A 26,153-nucleotide genomic window follows, 5' to 3' on the forward strand; every position below is an offset into this window, starting at 1 on the left:
ATCATCAAGGAAAAAAAAATAGAAGATAAATACATAAAAATAAAAGAGAAAAAAATCAACACAACAGGTATACAAAGAATTATAAGAAAATATTTAAAAAAATAATATGCAAACATTAGACAACTTTAAAAAATAGCTAAATTCCTAGAAAAATACATTCTTCCAAATCACAACCAGGAAAAAAATAGAAAATGTGAACAATCTACTGAGTAATACTGAAATTGAATTAGTAATTTAAAAACTTTTAACAAATAAAAGTGCAAGACTAAATTGCTTCACAGGTAAATTCTACCGGACATCTAAAGAAGCATTAATACTTATTCCTCTCCAAGTATTCCAAAAAAATAGAATAGGAAGGAAAACTTCCAAATTCATTCTATGAGGACAGCATTACCACAATACCAAAACCAAAGATATGACCAAAAAGAGAGACAGAAACAGACAGAGAGAGAGAGAGAGAGAGAGAGAGAGAGAGACAGAGAGAGGAGAGAGAGAGAGAAAAGAGACAGAGAGGAAACTACAGGCAAATATCTGATGAACATGCATGAAAAACTTCAAAACAAAAATATTAGCAAACCAAATTCAAAAATACATTAAAAATTATTATTAACCCTGATCAAGTAGGATTTATTCCATGGAGGTAATGGTATTTCACTGTTCACAAACCAATCAATTTGATAAATTCCATCAATAAGAGAAAGGATAAAAAAAACATGATTATCTCAATGAGGCAGAAAAGGATTTGTCAAATTACAACATTCCATCCTGATAACTCTCAACAAATGGGTTTAGAGGGAAAATAACTCAACCTAATAATTGTGATATATTAAAAATTCAATCTAGCATCATACATAAATATCAAAAATTGAAAGCTTTCCCTCTAAGATCAGGAAGAAGACAAGGATATCCAGTGTCACCACTTTCATTCAATATAGTACTACTGAAATCCTAGCTGCCACAATTAGACAAGAAACCAAGAGAAAGAAAGCAAGAGCAAGCAAAAGAAAGAAGGAAAGAGAGAGAGAGAGAGAGAGAGAGAGAGAGAGAGAGAGAAAGGAGGAAAGAGAAAGAAAATTAACAAAGGACATTCAAACTGCAAATGACACAAACAAATGGAAAAATATGCCAATATCATTTTTTGGAAGAATTTACATCTTTAAATGTCCATCCTACGTAAAGCAATCCACAACCCACAGGTTCAGTACAATTCTATCAAAATACCAATAACACCTTTTAAGAGAACTTGAACAAATAATACTAAAACTTATATGTAATCACACACACACACACACACACACACACACACTCACACACACACACACAACCTTGATTAGCTAATGAAACTTGGTAAAGAAGAACAAAGTTGATGGAATCATAATCACAGATTTAATGATAGACTACAGACTGCAGTAATCACGGCAGTATAGTAATGACACAAAAATAGACAGCTCAGTGGAATAGGATACAGAACACAGAAATAAACCCACATTTACATAGTCAAACTATGACAAATAAGGTGAGAATATATAATGGGAAAACAAATCTTTCCAATAAGTGGCATTGAGAAAACTGGACAGGTACATGGGAAAGAATGAAGTTGAGCCACTTTCTTTCACTACACACAAAAATACAATACACATGGATTGAAGACCTAAATGTGAGACCTGAAATCATAAAATTCTAAAAGAAAACATACTTGGTAATCTCTAGGATACTACTATTAGCATCATATTTATGAACTTGTCGCCTCAGGCAAGAGAAACAATAACAAAAATAAACTATTGGGACTACACTAAGATATAAAACTTTTCAACAGAAAAGGAACCCATTAACAAAATATAAAGGCAAACCTATGAATGGGAGAAGATATTTGCAAATAATATATCCAATAAGGGGTTAATATGCAAATACGTGAAGAATTTATATAACACCAGCAAAACGAATAAAAAACTTATTAAAAAATGGGCAGAGGACCTGAATAGACATTTTTCCAAAGGAAAAAAAAACAGTTGGTCAACATACACATGACAATATGGTCAAAATCACTAATCATAAACAAATTGCAAATCAAAAACACAATGAGATATCACCTGCACCTGTTGGAATAGCAAGTTTCCAAAAGACAAGAAATAACACATAGTGATGAGGATGTAGAGGAAAGGGGGCTCTCATGCATTGTTGGTGGAAATGTAAATTGGTGTAATCACTGTAGAAAACAGTATGGAGTTTTTGCAAAAATGTAAAAATTGAAATACAATACGATCCAGAAATTCACCACTGGGTATTTACCTCCCAAGATGAAAACACTATTTTTTTTTATTTATTTCACATCTTTATTTAGAATCCAGTTAGTTGAAATACAGTGTAATATTGGTTTCAGGAGTAGAATTTAGTGAATGATCACTTATTCCTCATCACAACCAGTGCCCTCCTTAATACCACCACTCATTTAATTCATCTGCCCTCTGATCTCCCTTCCAGGAACCCTTAGTTTGTTCTCTACTTAAAGGTCTGTTTTATGATTTGGCTTTCTCTCCCCCACACTCTATATTCATTTGTTTTATTTCTTAAATTCCACATATGAGTGAAATCATATGGTTTTTGTCTCTCTCTGACTTATTTCACATCGCATAAGGATCTATAGCTACATCTGCCACTTTCCAAATGGCAAAGATTTCATTCTTTTTTACTGCCAAGTAATATTCCATTATATATATATATATATATATATATATATATATATTTCACATCTCATTATCCATTCATCAGTCAATGGGAATTTGAGCTGTTTGCATAATTTGGTTGTTGTAAATAATGTTTATATACATATAAGCTGCATGAATCCCTTCAAGTCAGTATTTTTGTATCTGTTGGGTAAATACGTAGTAATGCAATGGCTGGATTGTATGCTGGTTCTATTTTCAACTTTCTGACAAAGCTCCACACTATCTTCCAGAGTGCTTTCACAAGTTTGCATTCCGCTAACAGTGTAAGAGGGTTCCCCTTTCTTTACATCCTTGTGAACATCTGTTGTTTCCTGTGTTACTTTTGTCATTCTGACTGGTATGACTACTCACTGTAGTTTTGATTTGTATTTTTTGGAAAAAAAATATATATTTATATTGTTTGCCCATTTTTAACAGAATTATTATTTTTTTTGGTTGTTGAGGTTGTTAAGTTCTTTATCTATTTTAGATGCTAACCCTTTACCGGATATGTCATTTGCAAATATTTCCCCCATGTCTGAAGGTTGCCTTTTTGTTTTCTTCATTTTTCTTCATTGAGCAGAAGTTTTTTTAACTTGATAATGTTCCAATATTTTTTTTTTTACTTTTGTTTCCCTTGTCTCTGAAGACATATCTAGTTAGAAGTTGCAATGGCTAATGTCAAAGATGCTACTGCCTGTGTTCTCCTATAGGATTTTTTTTAAAGTTTATTTATTTTTGAGACAGAGAGAGACAGAGCATGAACGGGGGAGGGTCAGAGAGAGAGGGAGACACAGAATCTGAAGCAGGCTCCAGGCTCTGAGCTGTCAGCACAGAGCCAGACGCAGGGCTCGAACTCACAGACCGTGAGATCATGACCTGAGCTGAAGTTGGAAGCTCAACCGACTGAGCCACCCAGGCACCCCCTCCTATTGGATTTTAATGATTTCCTCTCTAATATTTAAGTCTTTCATCCATTTTGAATTTATTTTTGTGTATGCTGTAACAGAGTGGGCAGTTTTCTTCTTTTGCCAGTTGCTTTCCAATTTTCCCAACACCATTCGTACAAGAGACTGTCTTTTTTTCCCCATTGGGTATTCTTTCCTGCTTTGTTGAAGTTGAGTCGGCCATATAAATTGTGGGTCCATTTCTGTGTTTCCTTTTATTTTCCATTGTTCTATGTGTCTGTTTTTATGACAATACCATAGAGTCTTGATCATTACAGCTTTGCAATATCACTTGACATCTTGAATTGTGATGTCTCCAGATTTTCTTTTTATTTTCAAGATTGTTTTTGCTATTCCAGGTCTTTTGTGGTTCCATAAAATTTTAGGAATGTTTGTTCTTTCTCTCTGAAAAATTCTGGTGGTATTTGATAGTATTTGCATTAAATATGGTGATTGCTTTGGGTAGTGTAGATATTTTTACAATATTTGTTCTTCCAATCCAGGATCAATAAATGTTTTTCCCTGTGTGTGTGTGTGTGTGTGTGTGTGTGTCGTTGCATGTGACCTTCATTTTATTTTATAAGTGTATTATAGTTTTCAGAGTACAGATATTTTACCTCTTTGGTTAGGTTTATTCCTAGGTATCTTTTGGGTTTTAGTGCCTAGATCTTTTGGGATACCATTGTAAATGGGATCGATTCCATGATTTCTCTTTCTGCTGTTTCATTATTGGTGTATAGAATTAGAACACAATTCTTTATGTTGATTTTGCACTCTGCAACTTTACTGAATTTGTATACCAGTTTAGATATTTTCGATGGAATATTTTGGATTTTCTACATATAGCATCATGTTGTCTGCAAATAGTGAAAGTTTGACTTCTTCATTGTCAATTTGGAGGCCTTATATGTCTATTTGTTGTCTAATATGTTAGTCTGGAATTTCCAGTAGCATGTTAAATAAGAGTGGTGAAAGTGGATGTTCCTGTCTTCCTCCTCACCATGGAGGAAAAACTCTCAGTTTTGCCCTATATCACATGGCATTAACTGTCTTTTGTTTATGGCCTTTATGATGTTGATGCATGTTTCCAACATCTATACTTTATTTATTTTTTGTTTGCTTGTTTTTTAAGAATGGAAGCTGTACTTTCAAAAATACTTTTTCTGCATCTATTTAGGGTAATGTATGGTTCCTATCTTTATTTATTATAATGTTGTGTATCCTGTTGATGGATTTTGCAAACATTGAACCACTCTTTTCCCAGGAAAATATCTTGGTGAATAATTATTTTAATGTACGGTTGGATTCAGTTTGTTAGTATCTTGTTGAGGTGTAGTGGTTTGTAATTGTCCTTTTTTGTGAGACCATTGTCTTGTTTTGGTATTAAAAATAATACTGGCCTCATAGAATGAGTTTGGAAGTTTTCCTTCCATTTTTTTTTTTGAAACAGCTTGAGATTAGTAGATATTAAGTCATCTTTACATGTTTGGTGTAATTCCTCTGTGAAGCCTCTTGCCCTGGGCTTTGGTTTGTTTGGAGATTTTTGACTAAAGATTCAATTTCTTTGCTGATTATTGATCTATTCAAGTTTTCTATTTCTTTCTAAGTTTTGGTAGTTTATATGTTTATACGAATTTTTCAGTTTCTTCCAAATTTCCCAGTGTGTTGGCATACAACTTTTTATAACATTCTCTATGATTGTTTGTATTTCTGTACTGTTGGTTGTGATTTCTCCTCTCTTATTTGTGATTTTATTTATTGATAAGTAAATATTTCTCTTTGATATGTCTGGCTAGGGGTTTATCAATTTTATTAATTTTTCAACCAGCTCATCTGTTCTACAGTATTTTTTATGTACTTGTTTCTTTCTTTACTTTTTTTTTTGTTTCTCTATCATTTATTTCTGCTCTAATCTTTATTATTCCCTCTTTCTGCTGGCTTTAGGCTTCATTTGTTGTTCTTTTTCTAGCTTCTTCATTTGTAAATTTAGTTGCGTATTTGAGATTTCTCTTGCTTCTTGAAGCAGGCCTCTATTACTCTATACTTCCCCCTTATGACTGATTTTTCTTCATCCCAAAGGCTTTGAACCATTGTCTTTTCATTACCATTTGTTTTCATGTATTTTTTTTATATATCTTATTTAATTCCTGGTTGAACCATTCATTCCTTAGTAGGATGTCCTTTACCCTCCATGTATTTTTGGTGTTTCCAAATGTTTTCTTGTGGATGACCTCAGGTTTCATAACATTGTCATCAGACAATAAGCATGTTATAATCTCAACCTTTTCCTAAATGTGGAAGCTGTTTCTTTCCTTCTTTCTTTCTTTCTTTCTTTCTTTCTTTCTTTCTTTCATTCTTTCTTTCTTTCTTTCTTTCTTTTACCTAGTATGTGATCTATTCTGGAGAATGCCCATGTGCACTTGAAATGAAAGATATTTTGTTCCTTTAGGATGAAATGCTCTGCATATATCTGTTAAGTCCATCTGGTCCAGTGTGTCATTCACAGTCATTGTTTACTTCTTGATTTTCTGCTTAGTTGACCTGTCTGCTCCTGTAAGTGGGGTGTTAAAGTTCTCTATTCTTATGGATTATTATCAAATAATTCCTTTATATGTGTTAATTGTTTTGTATATTTGGTTCTCCCATTTGGGGGGCATGAATATTTACAATTGTCAGATCTTCTTATTAGATAGTCTCCTTTATTTTGATATAATGCTCTTCCTCATCTCATGTTATAGTCTTTGGTTCAAAACATAGTGTGTCTGTTAATAGTATCGCTATTCCAGCTTTCTTTTGACATCCATTTATGTGGTACATGTTTCTGCATCCCCTCACTTTCAATCTGCTGGTATCTTGACATATAAAATGAGTCTCTTGTAGGCAGCATAAATGTGTCTTTTTTTTAATCCACTTTGACACACTATGTCTTTTGATTGGATCATCACCTTTTGATTACAGTCTGATTAATTTTTTTCAGAGTAATTATTGATAGAAAGGAATTTAATGCCTTTTAAATGCCATTTCACATTGTTTTGGGAAATTTTGTCTGTTCTTTTCTGGTCCTATTCCTACTCAGAGTCCCCTTTAATAATTCTTGCAGATGATTTAGTGGGCAAGAACTCCTTTAGGTTTTGTTTTTCTGGGAAACTCTTTATCTCTTTTTGTCTTCTGAATAATATCCTTGCTGGATAGCAAACTATTATCTTCAGATTTTTCCCATTCATCAAATTGAATATATTTTGTAACCTTTTTTCCCTTTCCAAGTTTCTGTGGAAAGAACTGCTACTAACATTAATCATCTTCTCTTGTGAGTTAGGGGCTTCTTTTATCTTGCCGCTTTCAGGATTTTTCTTTATCTCTATGTTTTGCAAGTTTAGATAAAATATGTCATGGTGTTCACCTGCTTTTGTTGATTTTGATGGGAGTTCTCTGTGTGTCCTCAATTAGAAAATCTATTTCCTTGATTGAGGAAGTCTTGAGCAGTAATTGCCTCAAATAAACCTTCTTCCACATTTTCTCTCTCTTCTTCTGGGACTCCTATAATACAAATTATTTCATTTCATGGAATCACTGAGTTCCATAAGTCTACTTTCATGATCCAAGATTTTGCTTTCCATCTTTTGATCAGCTTTTTATTTTCCATAATTCTATCTTCTCTGTCACTTATTTGTTCCTGTTTCTTCTATTCCTCTGGTCATTGAATCCAGTTAGTTTTGAATATTGGGTATTACATTTATAATTTTGGCCTGATTGGTTTTAAGCCCTTTTATTACTTTGGGTAATGGACTCTTTGGTGTCTTCAATGTTTTTCTCAATTACAGCTAGTATTCTTATAGTTTCTTTAAATTCTGAATCAGGCATATTGCTTATATCTGTTTCAAGTAGACAATTTACCATGACCTTTTATTGTTCTTCTTTTTGGGGGTGGGGGGGATAAATTGCTCCATCTTGACATTTTGTCTGTCTTTTGTGTGTTTGTAAAGACTGTTATGATGGGTACTCCTAAGAGTAATGGCTTTATGAAGAACAGGTCATATAATATCCAGAGCCTGTAGCTTCAGGGTATGTCTATGGTGTGTGCAGAAGACAATCTGCTGCTATGTTATGGATGCTCTATCCCTGCTGATTTTCCCCTTGCCTGGTGTGCAGTGTGTATGGATCCTGGCAGCAGAGCGGTGAATTTTAACTAGGTGTGCTCTAATCAGCTTGTTAATAAAGACCTGGTTCTATTCCCATTATACTTGAAGCTTTGTACAAGTCTGTGATTGGTTGAAGTGGTGCATGTGAGGAATTCTGCTGACCTTCTGGGGAGGGTATATCTTGTGCTAGTCCTTCAGCACACTTGCTGGAGAAAATCAGTACCAGCATAGTGTAGGACAGCAGGGCTGGATTTAAGTAATTGAAGCAGCCCATGTTGGCACTGTGCTATTTACTGAAGGTAGTTTATGCTGAAGGAAAGGGAAGGGAAGGGAAATTACACCTCCAGCTCCTTTGTCCCCAGACTGGGGATTCTTGTTTGGAGGCTGTCAGGGAACCCCTACCAGAAGAGCAGATAATTTCCCTTTTTGTGTCATTTTTGTTTTCAGATTGCAGTTTTCACAGTGTGTCTGGTTTTATTGTGTGACTGGAGAAACACAGTACACTTTGGATTCTACCCGAGCCAAACTGGCTGTTTTAAAACTGCAAACATTAGGGACCTGATGTGGTGAGGATGAGAGCCAGGATTTTAGGGGAGGGTCCAACTGCACTATATTTGACACAGATTTGACCTAGAAGGGTGGTATCAGCATATTGCAGGTATGTGGGCTTTGGAGCAAAATGCACTGAAGAGTCAGTGTCAAGATTAGGCACCCTTGGCCAGTGTCTCTGAGCCTATGCTGAAGGGTGGAAGAGGGAAGTGTTTCTCAAAATTTTTTTTTTGTCCCTGGAGATACAATGCCACCATGCCACCTCATTCAGATGCACTCCAAGAAAGGAAAACTGTTTCTCCTAGTGTGTCTCAGTTGGTTTACAGTTCATGTCATCTGAACAGGTTACCAGCCTGTTTTCTCTACTGGAGCACTGCAGCACCCTCAGAGCTCCATACCAGCCAGGCCACAGAACCCCAACACTCTAATTTTTGCAACTTGCTGGTACAAATACTCATCAAAATCAGCCTTTTATTTTCCCAATTGCTTTGGAGATATGTTTTCATTTGTGATCCCCCTGTGTACTCTTCTCTCTCCCCTCTCCAGGAACAGGTTGCCCTCAGTTCCAAAACACCAGTGATCAGTTTCTCCACCAAAACAAGTCTCTTCACCTCCTATTTCCACAATGTGGCAATAGTAGTGCAATTAGTTCTGTCAGTCCTCAGGTTGATTTGCTGGGTATTCAGAATGATTTGATACATATCTGGCTGTGTTTAAGGGACAAGACAAGCTTAGGGTCCTCCTAATATTGGTCATCATAGCTCTTCCCCTTAAAACACTAACTTTAAAGGATATACACACCTTTCTGTTTATTGCTGCATTACTTATAATAGCCAACATATGAAGACAAAACAAGTATTAATAGAAAAATAAATGAGAGGGAAATATGTGATATATATATATACACTTACTTAGCTTTAAGAAATAATGAGATCTTGCCATTTTCCAGAACATACATAGTTCTAGAGGGTATTTTATAAGTGAAATATGTCATACAGAGACATACCATATGATTTCACTTATATGTGGATTCCAAAGCATACACACACACACACACACACACAAATAAATAAATAAACAAACCCAGAAAAACAAAAACTGTGAAACAGACAAAAAGCAAACTCTTAAATACGGAGAACAAATTATTGTTGCCAGAGAGGTAGTGGGTGGTTGGATGGGCAAAAAAAGGAGGACTAAGTATTCAAACTTGTACTTATAAAATAAATAAGTCACAAAATGAAAAGTACAGCATAAAGGATATAGGCAGTAATATTGTAATAATATATAGTGAAAGATGGTGACTACACTTATTGTGGTAAATATTGAATAATGTATTGAATTGCATAACAAATATACACCTGACAAGTTCAACAGTGTATGTTAACTTTAATTTAATTAAAAAATACATTAAAGGGCTGCCCAGGTGACTCAGTGGGTTAAGCATCTGTCTTCATCTCAGGTCATGATCTCACAGTTCATGGGTTTGAGGGCTCTGTTGGGCTCTGTGCTCCCAGCCCAGAGCCTGTAGCCTGCTTCAGATTCTGTGTCTCCCTCTCTCTCTGTTCCTCCCCAACTTATGTGTCTGTGTCTCTCAAAAATATTAAATAAACGTTAAACATAATAAATAAATAAATAAATAAATATTAAAAAATACATTACAAATACCCGGATATTCTTTCTATCTGGAAACCTGTCTCCAGAGAAGGCAATTAAACTTCTATTGTGTCTAGAATCTCCTACTCCCCAAGACACCTGTGTACATGATTAAACCCAGAACACCCTCTTCAAAATTCCTGCAATAGGGCACTACTTTTTGTCTCCAATATCTGACTTCCCAGAGTTGCATTGTCTTTTCAGCTCCAGGGCTCTGTCTCACTAAGGGCCTGGACTCATTCAGCTACACCATGTCCTGGGCATAAGACTAGGAATAATGGTCAATATCTACATCTTACAGTATTGTAGTCATTGTACCTAAGTGCAAGTAAATGCATCTATCACAATCCAAAGTGAGCAAGAGCGTACAATTTCAGTTTTCAAAAGTACTCTGGTCTCTCTTCATGATTTAACATTTTGCAGTACTTAATCATTGTTTTTTTCACTGATACTTAAAGCGGAAAAATGCTAAAATTACAAAGAAGTCTTGGGCTATTCTTGTTTCTTACCTCTTATTCTCAAATTGTAATACCAAAGGTTAAATGGCATCAAGTTCCATGCTGCTAGCCTGCATGTCTTCTTCCTGGATTTCATGTATTTCTTGTGCATTAATACTTGGTATTATTTTAATCCATCAGGTAATTATAAATAAAATTTAAATTCTAATGTTTAATGGTTCTTAATATTTTTTTAAGTTTATTTATTTTTGAGAGTGAGAGAGGGGGAGGTGCAGGGAGAGAGGAAGAAAGATCCCATGCAGGCTCTGCACCACCAGCATGAAGCCTGAAATGGGGCTCAAATTCATGAACCATGAGATCATGACCTGAGCAGAAATCAAGAGTCAGATGCTTAACCATCTGAGACACCCAGGCACCCCAGTTCTTAATACTTTTGTAAATCATCAAATAAATTTTGATACAGCATCATTCTTCTTGGTGTAGCTCCTGGTTCAGCATCATCAGCAATTCTAACCTGAGATCTTAGTAGAAATGCCAATATCTGAGCCCAATTCAGAAATATTGAATCAAAAATTTTGAGCTATGTCCCAGCAAAATGTGCTTTCCCTGGGATTCTTATGGATGTTGGGTTTGAGAGCATTTTCTCTATTTGGTCCTTAGAAATAACCTAATGCACAGAATGGTACAGTGTTTCTCTCCTAGATCTCTAAAATTGACAAAACACAGTGACTTCTCAGCATTTTGGCTAGAACAATGCTCATATGTAATAAACAGTTCACGAGCCTTTCCCTAAGTTCTCACCCTGGTCTCTCTATTTTAATATGGAAAAGATTATTTCTGTGGGAACTTTCTAAGCCTACACAATTCCTGCAGTCTTTTCTTTCAATCGTGTTTGTCAGACACAACTTGAATCTATGACTCTATCTTCTAAATGGACATGTGAACTGCTCTGACTTAGAAGTAAACCAACTCACCATGCTTCTTCTTGAGTGAACATAAAAGGAAAAAAGGAAAAAAAAGAACAGACAAAAATGTATTTATTAGTAGAACTCATCTAGGGCCTGGTTGAGGTTCTCTTTTTACTCACAAGAATTTTCACTATTAGTCAAATTTGATGGATTCAGGTTTTCAGAGAGCTCCCTGTTGTTGTTTGAAGATGTCATGAAGTGTGTGTGTGTGTGTGTGTGTGTGTGTGTGTATTTAGGTAGATAGAGAGATTGTATATATATATAATAAATTATACAGATATATATGTATCTATATCTATATCTATCTATAATCTATATCATTTAGATTCAACCTAAAGATAACAGAATACAGGTGGAATACAGGGTGTGGGGATAAATGTAAAACTTTAAAAGGCTTTAAATCAATAGCCTGGTGCTAAATATTTCTACCTGCAATGTCATCATTATGGAGAAAAAAATTATATGTATATAGAAATATATAGAGATAAAATACTTTATATTTGTAGACATATACCATGGACATAAATTATATAAATATATAATAACAATAGATAGATAGGTATAGAGAGGATATTTAGATGGCAGAAAGATTCATAAACATAGAATGTGACATTTTAATCATTATCAAGTGCATAATCTGTTGTGCAATCACTACTGTTTGCAAATATTTTTTATCACACTGAATGGATTATCTGTGACTATTAAACAGTAGCTTTCCTCTGTCTCCACTTGCCAACTCTCCTTGACTCTAATCTACTTTCTGTTTCTATAACATTTGATTAATCTACCTATTTAATGTCAGTTAAACATGCAATATTTCCCTTTTGTGTCAGGTTACTTTACTTGGTATAATGTTTTAAAGATTCATTCATGTTGGACCATATACTAAAATTGATTCCCTATTATGAATTATGAATAATATTTCACTGTTGTCATTTACCATAGTTAATTTACACATTTCGTGTGACGATGATCATTTGTGTTTTTTCCACATTTTGGCTACTCTGAATAATGCTGAAATGAACGTTGGCATAAAGTAACTCTTCAACTTGCTGTTTTTAATTATTTGGAGTATATATCTAAGAATGGTATTGCTTGATCATACGGTAATTATACTTATAGCTTTTTGAGGAACTGTCAAATGGTTCCCACAATGGCTGTACCATTTAAAATTCCCACCAGCAACGTCCAAGCATTCCAATTTCTCCATATTCTCACCAACATGTGTTATTTTCACTTTAAAAAATATATATATAGCCTCCTAAAAGTTGTGAATTGATATCTCATTGTAGTTTTAGTTTTCATTTCCCTAATGACTAACAGTGTTGAGCAAACTTTTATGTACTTATTTGTCACTTATATATCTTCTTTAGAAAAAATATCTATTCAAATTTTCAAATTGAGCTGTTTGTCTTCTTGTTGATTTTTAAAAGTTCTTTATGTTCCCTAGATATAAAACCCTTATTTTGTATATGTTTTGTAAATATTTTTCCCATTCTGTAGTTTGTCTTTTAATTCTCTTGAGGATGACCTTTGATGCAAAACAGTTTTAAAGGTCAATGATCTTCCAGGCACCTGGCTAGCTCAGTTTGTAGTGTCCGCAACTCGATCTCGGGATTATAGAGTCCCACACTGGGTGTAGAGATTACTTAAAAGTAAACTATTTTTAAAAACTAATTTATTTTAAAACATCGCAAAGTTCACTTTATGTGTTTTTTTCTTTGTTGCTTGTATTTTTGGTCTCCTACTTAAGAATACATTGTTAAATCAAGGTGATAAAAATTTACCCATATTACTTCTTTCATGCTTTTTAAAAAAGTTCAAAGAAACACAAATATTATACAACTCATATGAGGACTTTAAGACACAGAAGGGAACCAAAAATAATATAAAAACCGGGAGGGGGACAAAACAGAAAGGACTCATAAATATGGAGAACAAACTGAGGGTTACTGGAGGGGTTGGGGGAGGGGGGATGGGCTGAATGTGTAAATGGCATTAAGGAATCTACTGAAATCATTGTTTCACTATATACTAACTAACTGGGATGTAAATTTTAAAAAATAAAAAAATTAAATAAAGAGAAACAAATAAATAAAAAGCAACAACAAATAAACAACAGAAAAACCAAAAAACAAAACAAAACAAAACAAAACCTCTCAATAAATTTAAGAATATTGCTAGTATGTGAAGAATTTTTTTGAACCCTAGCAATATGAAATTAAAAATCAATTGTGGAGTTATTTTTAGAGAGTGTATTGTAAGCCCTGGGAAAGTGAATGGGGTAATTGCTGAAAAGCCAATGAAGTTCTGGTTTCAAGGCTGTTTAATACGACAGCACTGTGAGAACAGAGCCCCATGATACCCTAGGAGCCAGTTAGGGAACAGACCCACTGTAATTGCCTAGTAGTCCTTGAAACTGCAAAACTTCCTCCCATGCTTTCAGGTAAATACAAGATGTGGGTTTGGTCTATGTCTGGAGGTTCTTTGTGGTTTCCTCCCACTCTTTGATTTTCTTTGATGTTTATAACTAACGAACATGACCCTTGTAACTGGAAAACTTTAATTAAACTAGTTCTCAATATTGCCCAATACTCCTTCTGATTCCAAGAATTTAATTATGCCTTACATGTTACAGCATTAGAAAATTTAATTAATGGAATTCCTATTGGAAAAGACATGCTTTTGGGAGTGGGACTGTAAATGACTAGGCTCATATAACATGGACCCCAGAGCTTTCTCCCAAATCGCAGATGCAGCATCTAAAGCTTGGTACCATATTCTTGACACTCTGACACTCATGGGTTCTTTCACCACCATCTGGCAAGGTGGAAATGAACCCTATATATCTTTTATTGAAAGATTATCAACTGCTATCTTAAAACTAGTTAATAATGTGGATGACCAAAATGTTTTAACTGTTCAATTGGCATATAAAAATGTTAACCAGGATTGCTAAAAGATCCTTGCTCCCTTAAAGGGATGGAACCATAGTATTGCTAAAATTATTAAAAGCTTGCCAAAATGTGGGAAGTGAATCCCATAAAGCTGTGTTATTAGCCTAAGCATTAAAACAACAACAACAAAAAAATTAATGTGGAAATGAGGGACATTTTCAAAAACAATGTCATCCACAGGAACAAAAATGCCCTACTCAAAATGCCCAAATTATAAGGAGTATATCATTGGGTCTATCAATAATAATCAAAACTAGATTTCCAAGGTAACCTTCTTTAGAAGAACTTAAAAAGGGGGGACAACTTCTGCACCGCAGAACAAAACAGGAGTCAGATATCCCAAATTTGAAACATGGATGCCAAGGAATGGATCCACAAATCAACAACAACAACAACAACAAGAAAAAAACCCTTCAATCAATACCTAGACTAATCTTAGATCTCCTGGCTGCCACATCTGTCAGTGTGGGACTTGATCTGGCCCTAACAGCGAACTTAACCCATAGCATTGTAGGGGGATTCAAGAAAATGCCTACAGACATTTTTGACCCCCTTTCTCCCGGTTACATAGGACTTCTATTAGGAAGATCCGGCACTACATTAAAGGAAATATTTGTTTTACCTGGCGTTATTGACTCTGACTTTACTGGAGAAATTCATATCATGCTTGTTTCCTCTGTTTACTCAAACACTCCCACAAATGTCCCTATAGCACATTTGCTTATATTACCTTTTTGGATGCTGGCAACTGCCAATACTATGCATGGCTCTAAACATTTTGGTAGCACTAATCCTAAAAATGAGGCATTCTGGTCAAAGCCCATAAACATGCAAGACCTACTTTACAAATAAAATTTGCAAACCAGACAATCAATGGTTTGTCTAATTGACATTGGGGTCCATATTACAGTTATCAAAACATATGTTTGGCCATATAAGATTCCTCTTGGCTCCACAACCCAGACCATAACTGGTGTAGGGAGACAAGCACTTTCTTTATAAAGTAAAGGACGCAAATAAGTAAAATCATGAATAAAAGGCAAGAAATCACAATTAACATCATATAAATACAAACAATTATGGGAAATATGGAAGAAATGGACAAGTTCCTAGAAACATACAAACTACTGAAACTGAAACAGGAAGAAATAGGAAATTTGAAAGGACCCATAAGAAATAATGATATTGAATCAGTAATCAAAAATCTCCCAGCAAACAAGACTCTAGGGCCAGATGGATTTCCAGGTAAATTCAACCAAACATTTAAAGAAGACTTAACACCTAATTCTTTCGAAGCTATTCCAAAAACTAAAAATGGAAGGAAACTTCCAAACTCTTTCTATGAGGCCAGCATTACCTTTATTCCAAAACTACACAAATACCCCACTAAAAAGAACTACAGACCAATTTCCATGATGAAGATGGATACAAAAATACTCAACAAGATACTAGCAAACTGGACAATACATTAAAAGAATTATTCACCACAATCAGATGGGATTTATTCCTGGGATCCAGGACTGTTTCAGTATCTACCAATCAAAAAATGTGATACACCAAATTAATAAAAGAAAGGATAAGAACTACATGATCCTCTCAATAGATGCAGAAAAAAGCTTTTGACAAAATACAGCACCCTGTCTTGATAAAAAGTAAAAACCCTCAAGAAAGCAGAGATAGAAGGAACATATCTCAAGATCATAAAGGCCACATATGAATGTCACATAACTAATATCATCCACATTGGAGAAAGAGTGAGAACTTTCCCCATGAATTCAGGAACATGACAAGCATGTCCATTATCATCACTGTTATTAAATATAGTGTTGGAACTCCCAGACAAGCAGTCAGACAACAAAAAGAAATAAAAATAATCCCAATCAGCAAGAAGGAAGTAAAAATTTCACAGAGGACATGATACTCTACATGAAAAACCGAAACTCTCCACCTAAAAAAAACTGCTAAAACTGATGCATGAATTCAGCAAAGTTGGATGATATAAAATCAATGTACAGAACTCAGTTGCATTTCTACACACAAATAATGAAGCAGCATAAAGAGAAATTGATCCCATTTACAATTACACCAAACAACATAAAATACATAGGAATAAGCATAATCAGAGGTGAAAAATGTATCCACTGAAAACTATAGAAAGCTTATGAAACAAATTGAGGTAGTCACAAATAAAGAGAAAATCATTCCATACTCATGGATTGGAAGTACAAATATTGTCAAAATGTCTATACTATCCAAATCAATCTACATATTCAATGTGATCCCTATCAACATTTATTTATTTTTGGGACAGAGAGAGACAGAGCATGAACGGGGGGAGGGGCAGAGAGAGAGGGAGACACACAATCAGAAACAGGCTCCAGGCTCTGAGCCATCAGCCCAGAGCCTGACACGGGGCTCGAACTCACGGAGCCTGACACGGGGCTCGAACTCACGGACCGCGAGATCGTGACCTAGCTGAAGTAGGACGCTTAACCGACTGCGCCACCCAGGCGCCCGTAATGTGATCCCTATCAAAATAACACCAACATTCTTCTGAGAGCCAGAACATACAATTCTAAAATGTGTATGGAACCAGGAAAGACACCAAATGGCCAAAGTAATGTTAAAAAAGACAACCAAACATTGAGCCATCACAATTCCGGACCTCAAGTTGTATCACAAAGCTGCAATCACCAAGACACTATGGTACTGGCATGAAGTCAGACACATGGATCAATGGAACAGACTAGGGAAGCCAGAAATTAACCCACAGACATATTGTCAATTAATATTTGATAAAGCAGAAAAGAACATCCAATGGAAAAAAGACAACCACTTTAGCAAATGGTGCTAAGAAAAGTGGACAGCATCATGCAGAATGAAATTGGACCACTTTCTTACATCATAGGAAAAAAATTCAAAATGGATGAAAAACTTAAATGTGAGACAAGTGCACTACTAGGTATTTAGCCAAAGGATACAAAAATACAGATTCAAAAGGGTACATGCACCCCAAAGTTTATAGCAGCATTATCAATAATAGGCAAACTATGGAGAGAGCCCAAATGTTCATTGACTGATGAATGAATAAAGAATATGTGGCATACATATATACAATGCAATCTCACTCAGCTACCATAAAGAATGAAATCTTGTCATTTGCATAGTGTGGATGGAGCTAGACTATATTATGCTAAGGAAAATAAGTCAGTTAGAGAAAGATAAAAGAAAAATACTATATTATTTCACTCACATGTGGAATTTAGGAAACAAAATAGATGAACATATAGGAAGGGCGGAAGTGAAGAGAGGGAAACAAGCCACAATAGACTCTAAGCGATAGAGAACAAACTACATGTTGATGGAGGGAGGTGAGTTGGGGATTGACTAGATGGGTGATGTTTACTAAGGAGGCCACTTATGAGGAGCAATGGGTGTTTTATGTAAGTGATGAATCATTGAATTCTACTCCTGAAACCAATATCACACTGTATGTTAACTTGCATTTAAATTTAAAATTAAATTTTAAAAAGAAAAAAATAAATGCAATTAATATTAATTTTCCAGTATTTAGTTATTAATAAGCAATCATATGTAGGTTATAAGAAAAGTATATTGGCTCTATAACATAAAATGTTCACATGTAAAAAAGAAACATTAAACAGGAAAATGTTGACAATGAAGTACAAAATTTGAAATACATAAATGCTATGTTTAATATATTTAATTATAATTTAATAATTTACACCAAAGAGCATCTCTCTGTCTCTCTATCTTTCTATGTCTGTCTTTCTCTCCCTACATATGCCACTTTTACATACGTCACTTTGTACATACGAGACTTAACAACAAAAAAATGTTTATAAACTATCATTCAAAAATACATGAATTTGGTTTCTTAACAAAGAAAGTGATAAAAGTATATCATAAAATTATGTAAAATTACCACTGTGTACACTTAAAATGTAAATAAATTTTATTTGTAATCTCAATAAACTCAGAAAAAAATAAAAGTAATTCAAATAGAATGAATACATCTTCTAAATCCAATGTGAATTAGTTTATACTTAAGCATATCATTATAAAACTGGCCACATTTCAGGTGCCCAGTAACCACACATAACCAGAGGCTACTATATCGGATCATATTACTCCATAAGAAAAAGAGCAGCTGAATAATCAAAAATCATACAATTGTATATGCTATACAAACTATTTAAATGTAAACGAAAATATGTAGCTACAGCTATGTATTCTGCTCATATATATAATATTTGTAAATATATAATAAATGAAAAATTATAATAAATAATAAATGACAAGAGGGTTATTGAGAACAAATACTAATTCACTAAAATAAAAGCTGTTTATTTTTAAAAATCTATTATAGTTTGAGAAACCGATTGCAAGATGGAGCAGAAAAAAACAAGAGAGAGATACAAATAACCAACCACAAGAGTTAACAACAAATACACAACAAATACAGGTGGAGTGTTTGCAGAGTCGTTGGCTGAACACACATTCCCCTCATTGAAAAGTGTGCCCATATCCTCTCATTCCCACCTATGTGATGTGCTAGATACCCAACCCCAGACTTGCTTAAAAACTTCTTCAGAAAAGATCCAGGGTTCTGGCCATGTCTTGTACTGTAAGACACTGTTTGGGTGTTGTTGCATTCTGAGGTGTCAAAGCTGCTGTCCCTGCCTTGGTGGTTAACCTAATCTGATGAGAAATCATGAATTGTATCTGTGAATCAGACTCAAGGAACAAATATACATATTTGTACTCAAACATTCCTGAAAAAATTCTATTCTAACTTTTATGATAACCTAAAAGGATTCACTAACATGGATACTAACTTCAAGCAATAAATTGGATATGTACATGTATACTGTAGCCTCTCACTGAAGAAAAAGTTCTCATATACTTAGACTGAGCAGACATGCAGGGGTGCCTCAGCCAGAGAAACAGTGGTAGCAGCAAGGCTACATTTCATGTTTTCCAGGTATGAACATCAAAGAATGTCAAAGCATGGGAAGAAAACACAGAGTCTCCAGACATAGACCAAACACACCTCTGGTGCTTATGTGAAAGCAGGCAGGGAAGATGTGCAGTTTCAAGAACTGCTAGGCCATTATAGTGGGTCTTCTCTTTAACTGGCAGCTGGAGGATCATGGGGCTCTGGATCTAGTAGTGCTATTGTGTTTGACACAGGGGATCTGATTAGACATTTACCAAAAAGTCATACAGATGGCCACCAAACGCATATAATTATGGTCAAAATCTCCAGTCATCAATGAAATGCAAATAAAGAGCATGAGATATCATCTGACACCTATCATGATGGATAGTATCAAAAAGATAATAAATAATAATTGTTGGCAAGTAGTGGAGAAAAGAGAACCCTCAAACAGAGTCGGTGAGAATCTAAATTAGGGCAACCACTGTGGAAAGTAGCTGGGAGTTACTTTAGGGTATCAAAAATAGAAATACTGTACAATCCAGTAATTCCACTACTGGCTATGTAGCCTCCCAGAAATGTAGACACTGATTCAAAAACATATATGTTCCACTATGCTTATTGCAATATTATTTACAACACCCAAGATATGGAAACAACCTAAGCACCTTCAGAGAGATGAATGAATAAATAATACATATTGTGTGTGTGTGTGTGTGTGTGTGTGTGTGTGTGTATACACAATGGATTATTATTCAGCCAACAAAAGAATGAGATCATGGTGAGATCGTGTGAGGGAGTTAAGATGGTGGAAGAGTAGGGGGACTGGGATTTCCCTCATCCCTCAAACATAGCTGTTTGAGGTCAGATCACATGGAACACCCAGGAAATCCATCCATGGAGTGGCAGAAGGATCTCTAACGTTGGAGGGAGACAGCTTGGCAAGATTGGGGTGCTTGTATATAAATTGGGGGAGAAAAAATGGCATAGGCACCAAGGGGAGGGAAGACTGTGTGTGCAGAGAAAAATGGGAGAAAAAAAGAGAGAGGTTTTGTAAGTGCAGCATTGAATTAGCATAAGTAGAAAACCTCTCTGGACCAGGGATTTGGGATTTTGGATTTGGGATATGGAGAGTTCCAGTTTCCTTTTTGCAAACAGCCTTAGTAGCTGAAACTCAGAAGTAGGTTCCTAAGTGCATGACATTCTCCAGAGCAAAGCCAAGATCCTTGGTATATGCTCCTGGGGAGGAGGGAGTCGACCCCAGAGTGCATGGCAAGGGATAGTGATTTCAGGAACATACTGGGAGAGAATAATCTCTGTCTTGGAATACTTTGGAAAGAGTGTTTATTGCCTCCCTAAGGACAAAATTCCCTGCAGGTGCCAACCAAAGGTCTTTTATCAGTAGGTTGGGTGGTTCAATTCTGGAACAGGGAAGGGGAGCCACACTTATTGGGTTCTTTAAGACTTTGAGTTTTGAATCCCATCCCAGTCCTGAGGATATGCAGGAGGACTGTGGAGGAGGGCAAGCTGACAGCCCATACTATTCTATAAGGGCTTCCTGAACAGTGTGGGTTGAGGTACCCGGTTTGGGGATAGGAGATTGAGGTATTGCCATTTTACCTTCCAACACAACCCGGTGGGCTTCAGAGAGCAGCACAGCAGCCCCCAGTGTAGATTGAACCCACTTACAACAAACTCCACCCCTCAGTGCCTGGCAATTGCTTATCTACTGCAACAAGACTGACTGATCCAATGCACCTGGCCTCTCCTCCAGACAGCACAGCCACTGTTTCCAGACACCAACAGTTAACAGTTTCTTTCTTTCTTTTATTTTCTTATATTTTATTTTATTTTATTTTATTATTTTTCTTTCTTCCCTCTTCTTTTATTTTTTGTTCCCCTTTTGGAAACAGGCTTATAGTTTCTAATTTATTTTTGGACAATTCATAGATAGATAGATAGATAGATGATAGTGAGATCAAGCATTTTTATTCTATTCTTATTCCACTTTTTTTTTATCTTTCATCCTCTTCTTTATTTTCCATTCTCATTTTCTAATCTTAGGCTTGTAGTTTTTGATTCTCTGTTGGTTAGCTTTTTCCTTCTTTCAATTTTCTCTTTTTATAGCATCAGGCTCCTTCCACCCCTTTGCTCCCCCACCCGCATAGTGTTACTTTAAGAAACAAATCAAAGCACAGCAGATTTACATTCCAAAAACTCCACCACTATTAAAAAACAAAAACAAAACAAAACAACAACAACAAAAAAAAAAAAAAAAAAAAAACGAGAAGGAGCTCTGCAGAGGGCAGACAAGTTGGATAGAGCAGCCAAAATGCAACAACAGAGTGCATGCAACATACACCAAAAACACTTTCTGAAGGGCCAGGCCCTTGACAATGTATGACTACTTTTTAATATAGTTGTACTCTCAGGTACAGGACATATAACAAGTTTTTAAACATGAAAAAGACAGAAACTTAACCAAAATGACAAAATGGGGAAGTCTCCCCAAGAAAGTTCAAGAAGAAATCACATGCTGCGAATAGCTCAAAACATATATAAACAATATTTCTGAACAACAATTTAGAATAACAGTCACAAGACTAATACCTGGCCTTGAAAAAAATCATAGAAGACACGAGATAAACTCTTGCTGCAGAGATAACAGACCTAAGAACTATTCACAATGAATTAAAAATGCTATATCTGAGATGCAAAGTAAATTAGATACAATGACAATGAGATGCAAGAAACAAAGAAGATAATAGGTGACATAGAAGAAAAAATCTTGTAAAATAATGGAGCTGAAAAAAAGTGGGAAAGGAAATTACTAGATCACAGGGGAGAATTAAACTACAAGTGTTTCCATAAAATGAAACAATATCCGTATCATAAGAATCCCAGGAGAAGAAAAGTGAAAGGGGAAGAAAGTTTATTTGAACAATTTATAGCTGAGAACATCCCAAATCTGAGGATGGGAATAGGCATTCAAGTCCCAGACATATAGAGATCTCCCTTCAAAATTAACAAAACACATCAACACCATGATATATCATTGTAAAAATGATAAAATACAAAGAAAATAATTCTGAAAGTTGATAATGAAACTATGTCTCTGAATGATATATTGGACTAGATAGACTTAACAGGTATATTCAGAACATTCCATCCTAACTCAGAAGAATACACATTCTTATTGAGTGCACATAGAACATTCTCCAAAACAGATCACATATTGAGTCACAAAACAGCCCTCAACAGGTACAAGAAGACTGAGACCATACCATGCACATTATCAGACCAGAACGCTGTGAAACTTGAAATCAACTACAAGAAAAATTTGGAGTGCCCCAAATATATGGAGGATAATGAACATCCTACTAATGAATAAATGGGTTAACAAATAAATTAAATACAAAATTTAAAAAAATACATGGAATATCATTTGCTTTTGTAAAAAAATAATAATAAAATAACAAACACATGGAAGCATATGACAACAAAAACACATAAGTCCAAACCCTTTGGGATGCAGCAAAGGCAGTCCTAAGAGGAAAATCCATTGCAATTCAGGCCTACCTCAAGAGGCAAGAAAGGTCCCAAATACAGAATTTAACTTTCCACCTAAAGGAGAAATAAAAAGAGCAAAAAATACAGCCCAAAGCTAGCAGAAGAAGGGAAATAATACAGATTAGAGCAGATATAAATGATATAGAATTTATAAAAATAGAAAAGACCAATGAAACTAAGCACAGGTTTTTGGAAAGAATAAACGAAATTGATAACCCTCTAGCCAGACTTCTCGAAAAGAAAAAGAGATAGGACTCATGAAATTACAAATGGAATCACGAATGGAAGAGCAAAAAGTACAAACACCACAGAAATACAAACAGTTATAAAAGAATCCTTTAAAAATGATATGTCAATAAAGTGTACAATCTAGAAGAATGGACAAGTGTCTAGACACTCACATCATACAAAAACTGTAACAGGAAGAAATTGAAAATTTGAGCAGACCCATAATCAGCAAATAAATTGAATCAGTTATGAAAAATCTCCCAACAAATAAGAGTCCTTGGCCATATGGCTTCCCAGGGGAATTATACCAGGTACTTAAACAGGGTTAATACCTATTCTTCTCAAACTGTTCCAAAAAAATAGAAACTGAAGGAAAGCTTCCAAACTCATTCCATGAAGCCAGCATTCCCTTGATTTCAAAACCAAAGATACCGATAAAAAAGCAGAATTACTGGCCAATATTCCTGATGAACCTGGATGCAAAAATTCTCAACATGATACTAACAAGTCAAATTCAACAGTACATTAAAAGAATTCTTCAACATGATCAGGTGGGATTCATTCCTTGGCTGCAGGACTGGTCAATATTTGCAAATCAATCAATGTGATATACCACATTAATACAAGAAAGTATAAGAACCATATGATCCTGCCAGTAGATGCAGAAAAAGGCATTTCACAAAATACACCATCTTTTTTGATAAAAATCGTCAAGAATTTTAGGATAGAGAGAAAATACCTTAACATCTTAAAAACCATATATGAAAGGACCACAGCTAATATCATCCTCAATGGGGAAAAATTGAAAGCCTTTCCCCCCCTAAGATCTGGAACACCCCAGAGATGTCCACTCTCACCAATGCTTTTCAACATAATACTGGAAGTCCTAGTATCAGCAGAGAACAAAACAACATAAAAGGCATCCAAATTGACAAAGAAATCAAACTTTCATTCTTCACAGATGACATTATACTCTACATGGAAAACCTGAAAGATTCCACCAAAAACCTGCTAGAAATGATATATTAATTCAGCAAAGTCACAGGATATAAAATCAATGTATGTAAATCAGTTGCATTTCTATATCCCAGTAATGAAGCAACCTAAAGAGGTATACATATATACCCAAATTGTTCACAAAATAAAGGCAATCGCCCCCCCCCCTTTTTTTTCACTTACCTTTGGATTTTCTAGCACACACAAGTAGAAGACAGATGGTTGTACCAACAGCTAGGAGAAACAGGACAAGAGTAAGCCACATTGCCCAAAGTGAGTCCTTGGGGAACAAGGCATCTGAAAAATAGAAATTGTCTCACTTAGCATCCAGCTTGGCATCAGTGGATTTGAATTCTGGGACAAATTCCAATATATTTTCTATTATGTGAGATTATTAGCAATTGCATATATTCTAAGCCTCACCTACCCCTCCCAGCTAATCTAAGGAATTTTTGAATCTTAAAGGGGCTTCAGCTCTTTTTTTGTTCCTAAGGTATGGAGACTCACAGGTTTATTTTATAAATTATCACAATGTTTTAATATGCTGAAAACATATAAATAATTCATCAGATATCTATATAAACGCAATCAAGATTTTCCAACATTAACATTATGAGAAGTAGGGAGACCCTAAGTTCCTTTGTCCCTCAAACACAGCAGTATTAAAGCCAGAAGTCTTGGAATTCCAGGAATTCAGGCTACAGAATGACAAAAAACATCTCCAGGGGACCACAGGGAAAACCTGTAGTGTAGGGTCATAGGTGGATGATTGCTAGTTGGGAGTGATAAAATAGGCAGCATAAGCATGGAGGGGAGGGATCCCCTTCTGTAGAGAAACAAAAGGAAGAAAAAGAGAAGCTGTAGAAGTGTAGGATTGTATTTGGACAAGAGCAAAACCTCTCTGGACCACAGACAGGAAAACGAACAAACAGAGAAGGAAACAATTTCTATCACAAACAAGGGTTGTGGGACTTTCTCCAGACTGAGGCCTGCCACCCCAGCGTGGTAGAGAGAGATTACCCCAGGCTTGTTAGCGAGATCAGAGGTGCAGTTGGACAGAGCAGTCCACTCCCTTGAGTGCTATGGGAAGAAGGCATATAGCCTGTCCAAGAAGAAAAGACCTTGAGGGTGCCTTTCAGCCAGAGACCCTTTGTCAGGTGACTGGGCAGAGTGGTGCAGAGGGTGTACTGGGGCACACAGGGTGGGATCTTGTAAGACATTGGATTTGAATCCCATCCAAATGCCTAGGAAGCATGGGAGACTGTATAGTGGGACAAACCAGCCTGCTCATGTCCATGTGTCACTGTGAGTACAATATGAACAGAGTGGTTTGGGACACTTAGTCAGGGAAGGACAGACTGGGGTATCACCATTTTTATCCCCATTATCAACAAGGTGGAGCTTCAGGGAACAGGACAGCAGGCCCAAAGTGGAGGCAGGAGTGGCCCACCAAAAACCATGCCCCTTGGTGCCTGGTAACTACAAGATTGACCCTGACCTAACCAGATAGCCCCTCCTCCAGAATGGCACAGCCACTGGTTCCAAGGCACCATCAGATATCAGTCCCACAGTTTTGAATTTTCTAACTGATTCTTGGTCAATTTTTTATAAACATGTGTGTGTAAGTGATTATATATATATATATATATATATATATATATATATATATAAAACACTTTGTTTCTTTTCTTCCTCTTATTTCTTCCTTTCTCTACTCTGTATGTTGGTTTGTTTAAGTGACCATTTTTAACCTATGTTTTTCTGTATCTCCTTTATTTCTTCTCTCCCTCTCTCTCTCTCTCTCTCTCTGTCTCTCTCTCTCTCTCTCTCTCTCTCTTTCTGGATTAAGCTGTATAGTTTTTCTAATTTTCTGCCTGGAAATTTTTTTTTTCCATTTATTTCCCCCCATCCCTGTCATTTCTCTCTTTGTACAGGATAAGTCTTCTTCCACTATCTTCCCATTTTTAAATTTTTCCCTGGGTTTCTTTAATGAACAAATAAAAGCACACCTTGTGGAAGGTCC

The 26,153-nt window shown here is 35.6% G+C and overlaps 1 protein-coding gene across 6 annotated transcripts in view; it reads right to left on the minus strand.

Moving 5' to 3' along the window:
- The window catches only part of LOC128314802 (butyrophilin subfamily 1 member A1-like), a 367,358-nt gene that overhangs the window by 308,074 nt on the left and 33,131 nt on the right, over nucleotides 1-26,153 (minus strand). For all 6 annotated transcript variants that reach the window (XR_008296877.1, XM_053218535.1, XM_053218528.1 and 3 more), the window contains one exon: nucleotides 24,314-24,427. Coding sequence is in view for 5 of the 6 variants with exons in the window: in XM_053218535.1 (XP_053074510.1) it covers nucleotides 24,314-24,427 (114 nt within the window). In the remaining variant the exon portion in view is untranslated. The remainder of the gene's footprint in view (nucleotides 1-24,313; nucleotides 24,428-26,153) is intronic.

Source organism: Acinonyx jubatus, chromosome A1, assembly GCF_027475565.1.
Source record: "Acinonyx jubatus isolate Ajub_Pintada_27869175 chromosome A1, VMU_Ajub_asm_v1.0, whole genome shotgun sequence".
Taxonomy (NCBI): Eukaryota; Metazoa; Chordata; class Mammalia; order Carnivora; family Felidae; genus Acinonyx; species Acinonyx jubatus.